At 43.4% G+C, this 13,713-nt stretch overlaps 1 protein-coding gene across 4 annotated transcripts in view; it reads left to right on the top strand.

Annotated features, from left to right (window-relative positions):
- LOC109904100 (lateral signaling target protein 2 homolog) overlaps positions 1–13,713 on the top strand; it is a 52,027-nt gene that overhangs the window by 25,691 nt on the left and 12,623 nt on the right. For all 4 annotated transcript variants that reach the window (XM_020501230.2, XM_031788126.1, XM_020501231.2 and 1 more), the window contains exons 2-3: positions 7,911–8,051; positions 10,824–10,961. In XM_020501230.2, the coding sequence (XP_020356819.1) occupies positions 7,911–8,051; positions 10,824–10,961 (279 nt within the window). The remainder of the gene's footprint in view (positions 1–7,910; positions 8,052–10,823; positions 10,962–13,713) is intronic.

Genomic DNA, 13,713 nt, shown 5'->3' with positions numbered 1-13,713 from the left:
TGAAGAGGCGACTCCGGGATGCTGACCTTCTAGGCAGAGTTGCAAAGAAAAAGCCATATCTCAGTCGGGCCAATAAAAATAAAAGATAGGCAAAAGAACACAGACACTGAACAGAGGAACTCTGCCTAGAAGACCACCATCCCGGAGTTGCCTCTTCACTAATGACGTTGAAACTGGTGTTTTGCGGGTACTATTTAATAGCTGCCAGTTGAGGATTTGTGAGGCATCTGTTTCTCAAACTAGACACTCTAATGTACTTGTGCTCTTGCTCAGTTGTGCACCGGGGCCTCCCACTCCTCTTTCTATTCTGGTTAGAAACAGTTTGCGCTGTTCTGGGAAGGGAGTAGTACACAGCGTTGTACGAGATCTTCAGTTTCTTGGCAATTTCTCACATGGAATAGCCATAATTTCTCAGAACAATAATAGGCTGATGAGTTTCAGAGGAAAGTTCTTTGTTTCTGGCCATTTTGAGCCTGTAATAAACCCACAAATGCTGATGCTCCAGCTACTCAACTAGTCTAAAGAAGACCAGTTTTATTGCTTCTTTAAGCAGAACAGTTTTCAGCTGTGCTAACATAATTGCAAAAGGGTTTTCTAATGATCAATTATCCTTTTAAAATGATCAACTTGGATTAGCTAACACAACATGCCATTGGAACACAGGAGTGATGGTTGCTGATAATGGGCCTGTGTATACCTATGTAGATATTCCATTAAAAATCAGGCGTTTCCAGCTTACAATAGTCATTTACAAAATTAACAATGTCTACACTGTATTTCTGATCAATTTGATGTTATTATAATGGACAAAAAAATTGCTTTTCTTTCAAATACAAGGACATTTCTAAGTGATCCCAAACCGTGCACCTGGCAACCTTGGTTAGCGCGCTCTGCGCCCGGCCCGCCATAGGAGTCGCTGGTGTGCGATGAGACAAGGATATCCCTACCGGCCTAACCCAGAGTCTCTTGTGGCACAGCTTAACCACTGCGCCACCCGGGAGGCCCGTGATCCCAAACTTTTGAACGGTTGTGTGTGTGTGTATATATATATATTTTTGTTGTTGTTTTCAATGTAGGCTTGTGGAACAGGTTCCCTTTTATTTTGTCAAGGCCTTAAGCTGTCATGCTGGCTATGTTAGTTGATTTAACACCCTACTTGGCACTGTTGGTAAACTGTGCTTTCAATCATTTTTTTCTTCTGTTTATATATTTTTAGATACACTGCTCAAAAAAATAAATAAATAAACACCACAATGTAACTCCAAGTCAATCACACTTCTGTGAAATCAAACTGTCCACTTAGGAAGCAACACTGATTGACAATAAATGTCACATGCTGTTGTGCAAATGGAATAGACAACAGGTGGAAATTATAGGCAATTAGCAAGACACCCCCAATGAAGGAGTGGTTCTGCAGGTGATAACCACAGACCACTTCTCAGTTCCTATACTTCCTGGCTGATGTTTTGGTCACTTTTGAATGCTGGTGGTGCTTTCACTCTAGTGGTAGCATGATACGGAGTCTACAACCCACACAAGTGGCTCAGGTAATGCAGCTCATCCAGGATGGCACATCAATGCGAGCTGTGGCAAGAAGGTTTGCTGTGTCTGTCAGCGTAGTGTCCAGAGCATGGAGGCGCTACCAGGAGACAGGCCAGTACATCAGGAGACGTGGAGTAGGCCGTAGGAGGGCAACAACCCAGCAGCAGGACCGCTACCTCCGCCTTTGTGCAAGGAGGAGCAGGAGGAGCACTGCCAGAGCCTTGCAAAATAACCTCCAGCAGGCCACAAATGTGCATGTGTCCGCTCAAACGGTCAGAAACAGACTCCATGAGGGTGGTATGAGGGCCCGACATCCACAGGTGGGGGTCACGGTGTGGGGTGGCATTTCTTTGGGGGGGCCGCACAGCCCTCCATGTGCTCGCCAGAGGTAGCCTGACTGCCATTAGGTACCGAGATGAGATCCTCAGACCCCTTGTGAGGCCATATGCTGGTGCGGTTGGCCCTGGGTTCCTGCTAATGCAAGACAATGCTAGACCTCATGTGGCTGGAGTGTGTCAGCAGTTCCTGCAAGAGGAAGGCATTGATGCTATGGACTGGCCCGCCCGTTCCCCAGACCTGAATCCAATTGAGCACATCTGGGACATCATGTCACGCTCCATCCACCAACGCCACGTTGCACCACAGACTGTCCAGGAGTTGGCGGATGCTTTAGTCCAGGTCTGGGAGGAGATCCCTCAGGAGACCATCCGCCACCTCATCAGGAACATGCCCAGGCGTTGTAGGGAGGTCATACAGGCACGTGGAGGCCACACACACTACTGAGCCTCATTTTGACTTGTTTTAAAGACATTACATCAAAGTTGGATCAGCCTGTAGTGTGGTTTTCCACTTTAATTTTGAGTGTGACTCCAAATCCAGACCTCCATGGGTTGATAAATTTGATTTCCATTGATAATTTTTTGGTGATTTTGTTGTCAGCACATTCAACTATGTAAAGAAAAAAGTATTTAATAAGAATATTTCATTCATTCAGATCTAGGATGTGTTATTTTAGTGTTCCCTTTATTTTTTTGAGCAGTGTATATATATATATGTATATGTATGTATGTGTGTTTTTCTCTTTTATAATATAATGGTCACAATGCTCCGCTTGGTAAGAGTTTAGCCTAGCTGCTGGAACCACTATGTTTCCTGGAGAGTATTTAGGAGCTTATGAACTCAGGAAAAAAGAAATGTCCTCAAGTTTTCAGCAAACTTAACGTGTAAATATTTGAATGAACATACAAGATTCAACAACTGAGACAAGCTGAACAAGTTCCACAGACATGTGACTCACTGAAATGGAATAGTGTGTCCCTGAACAAAGGGAGGGGGGGGGTCAAAAGTAACAGTCAGTATCTGGTGTGGCCAAGTAGTGCAGTGCATCTCCTCCTCATGGACTGCACCAGATATGCCAGTTCTTGCTATGAGATGTTACCCCACTCTTCCATCAAGGCATCTGCAAGTTCCCAGACATTTCTGGGGGGAATGGCCCTAGCCCTCACCCTCCGATCCAACACGTCCCAGACATGATCTGGGCTCTTCGCTGGCCATGGCAGAACACTGACATTCTAGTCTTGCAGGAAATCACGCACTGAACGAGCAGTATGGCTGGTGGCATTGTCATGCTGGAGGGTCATGTCAGGATGAGCCTGCATGAAGGGTACCACATGAGGGAGGAGGATGTCTTCCCTGTAACGCACAGCGGTGAGATTGCCTGCAATGACAATAAGCTCAGTCCAATGATGCTGTGACACACCGCCCCAGACCATGACGATCCCGCTCCAGAGTACAGGCCTCGGTGTAACGCTCATACGATAAACGCGAATACGACCATCACCCCTGATGAGACAAAACCGCGACTCATCAGCGAAGAGCACTTTTTGCCAGTCCTGTCTGGTCCAGCGATGGTGGGTTTGTGCCCATAGGTGACGTTGTTGTCGGTGATGTCTGGTTAGGACCTGCCTTACAATAGGCCTACAAGCCCTCAGTCTAGCCTCTCGCAGCCTATTGTGGAGGGATTGTGCATTCCTGGTGAAAGTCAGGCAGTTGTTGTTGCCATCCTATACCTGTCCCGCAGTTGTGATGTTCCGATGTACCAATCCTGTGCAGGTGTTGTTACACGTGGTCTGCCACTGTGAGGACGATCAGCTGTCCGTCCTGTCTCCCTGTAGCGCTGTCTTAGGCGTCTCACGGTACGGACATCGCAATTTAATGTCCTGGCCACATCTGTAGTCCTCATGCCTCCTTGCAGCATGCCTAAGGCACGTTCACGCAGATGAGCAGGGACCACGGGCATCTTTCTTTTGGTGTTTTTCGTAACTGTGACCTTAATTGCCTACCGTCTGTAAGCTGTTAGCTGTTAAGCTGTTAACGACCGTTCCACAGGTGCATGTTCATTAATTATTATGGTTCATTGAACAAGCATGGGAAACAGTGTTTAAACCCTTTACAATGAAGATCTGTGAAGTTATTTGGATTTTTACGAATTATCTTTGAAAGACAGAAAATGGGTGTTTCTTTTTTTGCTGAGTTTATATTAGGGCGGATACGTGCGTCTTGTTTGGTAAGATGCTTCACCGGGTGGGAGGAAGTTCAACAGTTTTTTGTTTTATTTTTTCTCTTATGTCAGGTTCAGTCTCCCATTTACATTTAAAAGGCTTCACTCATTTCCTCTTTTTCCAAAGGATGACTCAACCTCATTTAATAGGGTAGTCTGCTGGGAGTATACTTATTTATTCTAGTTTGAACTGTAAAGGTTTGAACCAGCCAGTCAAACATAGTAGAGTACTTAATCTTCAACATCTGAGGACACATATTGCTTTTTTACAAGAGACCCACCTGAGGGTTTTACATCACTTTAGATTGCGAAAAGGCTGGGTAAACAAACTTTATCACTCCACTTTTCTAAATAAATCGAGGGGGAGCTGCAATTCTGATACACAAATCAGTGCCCTTTGTTTCTTCCAATGTTATTTCAGATGCCAATGGCAGATATATTTAATACACCATTGATCCTTGCCAATGTTTCTGTACCAAATTGGGATGACAAAAAAAATATGCCTTTTGTCTTCACTTCCAGATATGACCTCACACTTATTCATCTTGGGAGGCTGGCTTAATCCTACTTTGGATCATTCCTCCAACAACAATTTTCCATTACAGACCCCTGACTTTTTTTCAATCCAACTAGTAGGGAATATTCATTTTTCCCCCTTGTCCATCACACTTATACCCGCATTGACTACTTCTTCTTGGACAAAGGACTTCTTTCCTCTGTACGCTCATACAATTCCATTGTCATATCTGATCACGCCCCTCTGACTTTAGAGCTATTAATTGGTGGTGGGACTGAGCCTTGTGTACCTTGGCATTTTAATACGATTGCTGTCTGAAAGTTTTGTCAACTTTCTGACTACTCAGATTTATGTTTTTATAGCTACTAATGACACATCCAACGTTTTACATCTGTTCTGTGGGAAAGGCCTACATTAGAGGTCAAATAATTTCATACACTAGATGTGAAAGAAAAAATAAGAAAAAGAGACTCTCTTAGACAGTACTTACGTTACCTCACCATCCCCAAATGTGTACAGGGATTGAATCTCTTTACAAGCTGAATTCAATACCTTGTCAACAGGCCAAATTGACGAACTGCTGCTTAAGTTGTGACATACTCATTGTGAGTATGCTGAAAAGGCAAGTAAGTTGCTTTCTCATCAACTTCGCCAGTCTTCCTCTGCTCAACAAATGTCTCAAATTCAAACACCTACAGGTGCAACAATGGATCCCCAGTTAATAAATAACCAGTTTAAGGACTTATATGCCTCTTTATACACTTCAGAACAGTCTGCTGACCCCTCTGCTCTTGATTTTTTTTTTATGTAATTGTCTAACTGTCCCAACAATTGATTCAGTCTTCAAGCTTCAATTAGAGGAACCTATCACCATGGAAGAGATTTCAGAGACGACACGTGCAATGTAAGGTGGTAAATGTCCTGGGCCAGATGGGTACCCAATAGACTTTTATAAGAAGTTACTATACACTTGCATCTGTCAGAACGAATAACACCCACTCAGACTGTTTCCCTCTCTCCAGAGGCACTAGACAGGGGTGTCCAATGTCTCCCTTGCTTTTTGCCATCACCATCGAAGCCCCTCGCAATTGCATTTATATCCAACCCACATAAAACAGGAGTGTTCAGAGGCGACATCAAACAAAGGGTCTCACTTTATGCTGATGACTTGCTTAGTCAAAACAATCAGACAAAAAAATCAAAATTGTATCCGTAAAGTTCATAGAAACATGTCAAACAATGTTTATATTCAATCCTCAGGTAGTTTTTTAGCCTAAATGATCTATAATATTTAAACCGGACAATAACGTTGTCAATATAAAAGGTAAACAAGAAATGCACATGCGCCTGAAAAAGCTCGCGACACGTTAGAGTCCACTCGTCTTACTCCCTCATTTCTAAGAATACAAGCCTGAAACGATTTCTAAAGACTGTTGACATCTAGTGGAAGGCATAGGAACTGCAAATGGAGTCCTAAGTCAATGGATACTGTAATGGCATTGAATAGAAAACAAACAAAAAAACGACTTCCTGAATGGATTTTTCTCAGGTTTTCACCTGCTAAATCAGTTCTGTTATACTCACAGACACTATTTTAACAGTTTTTGGAAACTTTAGAGTGTTTTCTATCCAAATCTACCAGTTATATGCATATCATATCTTCTGGGCCCGAGTAGCAGGCCGTTGAATTTGGGCATGCTTTTCATCCAAAATTCCGAATGCTGCCCCCTACCCTAGAGAGGTTAATGCATTTGGCCTAGTCGCTGGTTACAAGTTCAATCTGAATAAGAGCAAGCTTTTACTTTTAAATGCGGCAGCTTGTAACTACCCATTACACACATTGCCTTCCAGAGTAGTTCTCAACAAATATACATACTTGGGGGTACATGTCACGAACAAATCTGATCATCTTTAAGGCTAATTTTACTCTGCTGGAGAAAGATTTTGAACCATGGTCACTACTCCCCCTATCATTAGCTGGTCTACCTCATTCAATGCATACCTATTTTTATTCCAGAATATTTTTTCTGCAAACTAGATGGGATAATCTCACACTTCATCTGTAATAATAAAAATCCAAGGATCCGCTAGGTGTTTCTGCAAAGGCCTAACTAAACTCTTAGGGGGCATGGCCCTACCTAATTTCCAGTTCTATTATTGGGCTGCCAACGTCCATGTAATTCAGTAGTGGATCTGTGCAGATACCCCACATATCATTCCAGCATGGTTGAAGATATAATCTTCCTCATGTATGCCATCCTCACTGGCTGCTTTGGCACATTCCCCTATTCATTCTACTACTTCAAGTTATACCAAAAACATTTTAGTAAAAAACACTCAAGATCTGGAACCAGTTTAGACGTCACTTTGGTTTGCAAACCTATTCATTAAGGGCCCCTCTACTCAGAAATCACGTTTTCCATTCAACGCTAGTAGATGGAGCCTTCTCCATGTGGTTCAGCCTTGGCATCAAATCATTCAATGATTTGTATATTGACGGCACGTTTGCACCGTTCCAACAAATCTCAGCTAAATTCCACCTTCTGAATAATAATTTCTTTAGATATCTACAAGTGAGCACCTTTGTTCGTGACATGACCACTCAATTCCCCACTCTTTCTGTGGGCCCTCCCACTGATGCATTTTTCACACCATCCCCAACAGTAAAAGGCATTATTTCTTATAGCTATGATGAAATTTACTCTCTTCACAATCCTTCATTCGCAGCTATTAAAACTTTATGGGAACAGGATCTAGGTGATGAGTTTGCTGATGACACATGGGAAGATATTCTGTACTGTGTCCACTCCTCTTCTATTTGTGCCAAACAGGGTTTGATCCAATGCAAAATGTTACACCGCACTCACTGGACTAAATGCAGGCTTTCTAAGATCTATCCTGATGTCCACCCTGTTTGCGACAGGTGTTGGCAAGCTGCTGCTTCATTTAATACATGTTTTGGTCCTGCTCTGGTCCTAGCTTTTGTGAGTTTGTTGGCAGGAAGGTTGATTTTACTTATATGGAATATGCCCTCTCCTCCCTCTCATTTTGTGTGGATTAAAGATATCTTACACTTTAGAAAATTGGAGAAGATAACATTTCTGACAAATTCTACTGAATGTGGCAACCTTTCTTTACCTATGTAGAGACACTGCAATTTCCCTCTACTCTACAGTAAACTGCCTACCTAAGAGTTATTTAATTGATCTACCTTTGTGAGTGTTTAATATTAGCCTGTATTATTATTATTATTATTATTATTTATTTTATTTTATTTTTCTATCTCTGCAGAGGACGGACCCTCAGCTCCTGGCACAGTTCTACTATGCTGATGAGGAGCTTAACCAAGTGGCCACAGAACTGGACAGCCTGGATGGCAGGAAAGACCCTCAGAGGTGTACTCTGCTGGTCAACCAGTTCAGATCCTGTCAGGTAAGAATCGAAAGGAACTGACACTGGTTGATTTGAATAGGGCCACAATTCTATAGCAAGTCTTTTATAGTTTAGTTTCGCTATGTTTCTAATTTCTTTGACTTCAAACTCCATCAATTAATACAAATCCATCAGACATTTTATGAGGTAATTCTATAACCCTTTTTGACAGTGAGCACTTAAATAATCCACCATGCCAAGCAAAGTGAGTGATAGTTCAAGTATTGAAGTTTCCAGCAGATTCTGTTAAAGCGACATGCTTTTGAGTTAAGAGGATCATTATTTTTTACTCCTAAGTGGAGTTTGAACTGCAAAATGGTATATATATATGGTAGCGGTTATATGATTGGATGGGCCCTTAAATCAAGCCAGCTCACAGTCACAAGGTGAGATAAGGAGTCACTCGGGGTGGAAGCAGTTGATTCTCATGTCACATTTTGTTGTTGTTTTGATAGCCTTTATCAGGTTGTGAGTGGGTTGTGTTGCTGTTATCTAGGTCAGGACTGAAGCCTTGGATGAGTGACTTCTTTGGAAGGCTTTTATCTAGAGATAGGCTATCATGACACCTGGTTTGATGTTTTCAGGCAGTATGGGGTCAGAGTGAATGGTTGAATGTCAGGTTGTTGTTGTATGACTTGATATGTCAATGTTATGTAGATCCACTATAGGATATTAACCTGCTTGACAGGAGCTTAAGCTTATCCGACTCACAAACGTACTGTATTTGTCTCTGTCTGAGACCTGTCACATGACCGATGGTGTTGACCATTGTGTCGTTTTGGAGTCGGGGGACTTTGACATTTATATACCATTCATCCTCCATATATGCGGTGAGGGTTAGGTGATTGCGTGTGGGGTCGGGACTGTGTGAGTTGAAGGCTGCCATGCTGCTGCCTGCTGGTGTGATGTTCAGGGGGGCAGACTGAGAGATCGTTAGCAGGCCCACCACCATAAATGAGCCTAGTGCACCCAGGGCCCTGAGGGGGGGAAGCTCCTAATAAGGTCACTGCTTGAACCCCAACTGCTTTTCCTCTCTCCTATTTTTCTCTCTCTCCATCGCTCCCACCCACCTCCTCGCTCCCTTTCTCCATTCCATGCTCTCATTGTCCCTCCTCTCTTTTTCCTTCGCTCGCTTCATTGTCACCTTAAAGATGCACTATGCAGCAATTGCTCGCAATAGTTTGCCTAATTTCACGTAGAACAGATATACGGCTTCTTAGACTTAGTTTCAATGAGTGACAGATCTATAACACACACTTCTATTTGGTCGGGTCACCCAAATAGTTTCCTATTGCAGCTTTAAATTGACCACGCCCTGCTGTGGTCTGTATGTTAGTTTTGCATTGTGATGTGCTTCGTAAACTGAAAGAATGGCTTTTAGCTGACTGACTGCAGGACATGTTCAGCAACTGAGAATTATAATTCCTGGTTTGGCTCTTTCCATATCTCCCCTAAAGGAAAATAACAATGCTTCAGGGAGCTGCGCTGCCTCTTGTTCTCTCAGTCAGTGTTTTGCTTACACACAGTTATGGGAAACATGACTTTCACTTTTAATATATTTGGGATACTTTTAAATCCCATGATTAGAAAATTATTTTGGTGTAGGCTATCTTGTGAAGACAAAACACAATGTTACCAGCAAGCTTTCATAATACCCTGTATACCTGAGACGTCCAGAATGGAAGGCAAATGGTCTGAGCAAAGCAAAACCTAGAGGGTAGGAGGGTAGAGAGTGCAAGCTCTCTATTCTGCAGCTACTCTAGGTATCATCCCAATGTCATGTTCTGTGATGAGGGCTGATAGTGGTCAAGATTAGCCCTTGCTGTAGTGTACCACACATGGCCAAGACATACGTAGTACTGCACTGCAATAAAGGAGTCGGTGGTTAAGCTTTTTAATCTTTCTCCTTGAAAGGCTCATTGTAACTCATTGTTATAACTGTTGTACATGCCAGCGCTACACAAGCTGTTGATTAGCTCTCGCTGTGTGTGCCAGTGTGTGTGCACCGCTGCAATTATGGGATTTAGTTTAGTGTTTTTTATTGAGGGGGAATTAAGATGTGACTGAGGGCTATAATGGGCCGTTCTGGGCATGGGCCTGTAATTGTTTTCAGCCTGTTTCCTGTTTAAAGGGATTCTCCGGCACAGTTCGATACCTTTTTAGCCAGTAGTATTGAAAGTAGCGCTCATGGGCCAAAAGTGGTCCCTGAAAATGGCATACTACGTCACGTACAGAATGTGCACCACGTCATTGCTCTCTTTCTCGCTCTGCTGTGGGTGCATCTTGTGAATATTGCTAGCTGTCAATCATATGGCGAGGGGCTGAAGCTAATTGGTTAAACTGAATTGCTAGGTTGCTGGCCCACGTGCGGGAAAATGGCACAGCACAGATTTCAGAAAAACAGTTGCTTTCAAACTAGGAATTTCGTAGCAAATGGAGGTAAGAGTAATTCTGCTCATAGATTATGCATATGAACTACACATTGACACATCCAGCCCAAAGTGGGAAGTTTAAAAAATAATTACTAGTCGCCAAAGGTCCGGAACATGTTTTCGAGACACTACATGTAGGGGGTGATATTTAGTTAGTGGATTTACAGGGGTAGATTTACAGGGGTAGTTTGTGACATGATTAGAAAATATGTGGTTTTTTTGCTCTGTTTCCAGTCATTCACCCAACAGAAAAATATATATTGACTGTCCTTTTTCATTCAGTACATTTATTCACAGATGTATTCAATCTCTTTTCCTGTCACTCTCCATGTGTCTGCAGGACAACGTGTTGAACATTATCAACCAGATCATGGATGAATGTATCCCTGATGACCGAGCCAACAGAGACTTCTGTGTCAAGTTCCCAGAGGAGATTCGCCATGACAACCTGGCAGGACAGCTGTGGTTTGGGGCTGAGGTACTGTACTGTACTGTATGCCCTCCAGTATCATCTCACATCACAATAACTATAGGCACTCTTAAAGAAGTCATGCCCGTTTACTGTCTTTTTCCTATCTGTTTTTTTCCTATCACTATGTAAAGGTGTATCGTTATATAGCCTAACTCATTATTCCTTGTGTTAATCAGTTGCACATAGACAACAAGTCTTAATGAGACTAACCTGGATAAATAACTTTAGGTTACGACCGTAACCCCGGTTCTCTGATAGTATGAGTGAGGTATTTCACTTATGGGATACTTCTCCAGCGTATTTGTTTGAAGCCTTTATTACACTACGCCAGCCATGATTGGCTGGACATCGAGACGTGTGCGTCGAGAAGGGTTTCCCTCCTACCCTATAAAAGGTTCAACGCTGTGTCTCTTGAGTCATTCAAAAATATGCGACACCTCTTCCTCGCTCATACAAGGAGGGGGTGGTCTGGTGAAATACCTCACTCATAATATCAGAGAACCGGGGTTGCGGCCGTAACTACCTCACTCATACCATCAGAGAACCGGGGTTGCGGCCGTAACTACCTCACTCATACCATCAGAGAACCGGGGTTGCGGCCGTAACTACCTCACTCATACCATCAGAGAACCGGGGTTGCGGCCGTAACTACCTCACTCATACCATCAGGGAACCGGGGTTGCGGCCGTAACTACCTCACTCATACCATCAGAGAACCGGGGTTGCGGCCGTAACTACCTCACTCATACCATCAGAGAACCGGGGTTGCGGCCGTAACTACCTCACTCATACCATCAGAGAACCGGGGTTGCGGCCGTAACTTAAAGTTCTCTTTCAAGTATTAGTTTCGGTAGTTCACTTATGTGATATAAGGGGCAGCAGGTAGCATTAAAGTGGGGGAATGTATACAGGTGGACGCGTGGGCACTCATGTGCCAATGCGTCCGCTCCCATCTGTGCATACCGATCCCTCAGGGAAAAGAACAGTGGACACTGAGTATTCTCCATTGATGCATAAAGATCCACTGCTGGAATGCCGAAGTGCATCCAAACCTGATTGGCTACCTCTGGGTGGAGCTTCCCCTCTCTGTATAGAGTGTTCCCCCTGGAAAGTAAATCTGCCCCCAGATTCAGTACTCATGGTACATGAGTAGCTCTCAGTGACTGGAGATGCACACGGCTCCACATAATCAGTGTGTGTAAGTGAGAGGATCGCAGTCCCCCTTATTTATGTAAGCCACAACAGTGTTATTGTCTGTTCTGACTAGAACATGAAGACCCACCAGAAATGGGAGGAACTACTTTAATGCTAGGGACACTGTAAGGAGGTCCAGGCAGTTTATGTCCGGTGTTTCCAGAGGTGCAGTGCTACCATGCAGTCTATGGAGATCTGTACATGTGATGTTTGTGACATATTGGGCTCAGACCTAGAGAAGAGACCCAGCGTTGAAACCCTCTCATATTCTTAATGGGGTGACTACTCAAGCCGATGCCATCAAACCTAGCAGCCTCAGGCATGTTTTGAAAGAGACTAGATTCCCCCTGAGAAACAGTGCTAGGCAAAATTGGAATGTACTTATACGTTTCACTGAAAGGCGAGCTTTGAATGATACCGCATCTAGGATTAAACCTAGGAAAGAGATTGCGTGGGAATCAAAACACTCTTTACTATGTTTATTCTGAAACCTAGCGATGCCAGGTGTTCCAATTGTAGCTGACTGTGTTCTAAGACCTCTTGTCTCAATTGCTTGCACAACAGACAATTATCTATCTACAGTTGAAGTCGGAAGTTTACATACACTTAGATTGGAGTCATTAAACTCGTTTTTCAACCACTACACAAATTTCTTGTTAACAAACTATAGTTTTGGCAAGTCTGTTAGGACATCTACTTCGTGCATGACACAAGTAATTTTTCCAACAATTGTTTACACACAGATTATTTCACTTATAATTCACTGTATCACAATTCCAGTGGGTCAGAAGTTTACATACACTAAGTTGACTGTGCCTTTAAACAGCTTGGGTAATTCCAGATTGTCATGGCTTTAGAAGCTTCTGATAGACTCAGGAAGGAGACGTGTTTTGTCTCTTAGAGATTAACGTACTTTGATGCGAAAAGTGCAAATCAATCCCAGAACAACAGCAAATGTGTCACTTTCTGACCTTAGTTCCTTTGTTTTGTCTTTGTTTTAGTATGGTCAGGGCGTGAGTTGGGGTGGGCAGTCTATGTTCTTTTTTCTATGATTTGGGATTTCTTTGTTTGGCCTGGTATGGTTCTCAATCAGAGGCAGCTGTCAATCGTTGTCCCTGATTGAGAACCATACTTAGGTAGCCTGTTTTCACCCTTGAGTTGTGGGTGATCGTTTTCTGTTGAGTATTGGTATCAGCACCAGACAGAACTGTTTCGGGTTCGTTCGTTCACTTTATTGTTTTTGTTCAGTGTTCATTTACTTTATTAAAAAGATGGACACTTACATGCTGTGCATTGGTCCTCACCTTCTTCCACCAACAACGGCCGTGACAGAATCACCCACCAACCAAGGACCAAGCAGCGTGGTATCGGGCAGCAGCGAGATCTGGACTATGTGACAACTTGGGACGAAATAGAAAGGTGGTCGGTCGACCCAGGGAGAGTGCCGGAGCCCACCTGGGATTCTCTGGAACAGTGCGAGGAGGGATACCGGAGAATGGAGTTGGCACGGCTATCAAGGAAGCCCGAGAGACAGCCCTAAAAATGTATTTGGGGGGGGGGGCAC

The sequence above is a fragment of the Oncorhynchus kisutch genome, linkage group LG14 (assembly GCF_002021735.2).
Source record: "Oncorhynchus kisutch isolate 150728-3 linkage group LG14, Okis_V2, whole genome shotgun sequence".
NCBI classification, from domain to species: Eukaryota; Metazoa; Chordata; class Actinopteri; order Salmoniformes; family Salmonidae; genus Oncorhynchus; species Oncorhynchus kisutch.
Note: the sequence above shows the minus strand (reverse complement) of the source record. Positions and strands in the feature narration are given on the sequence as shown.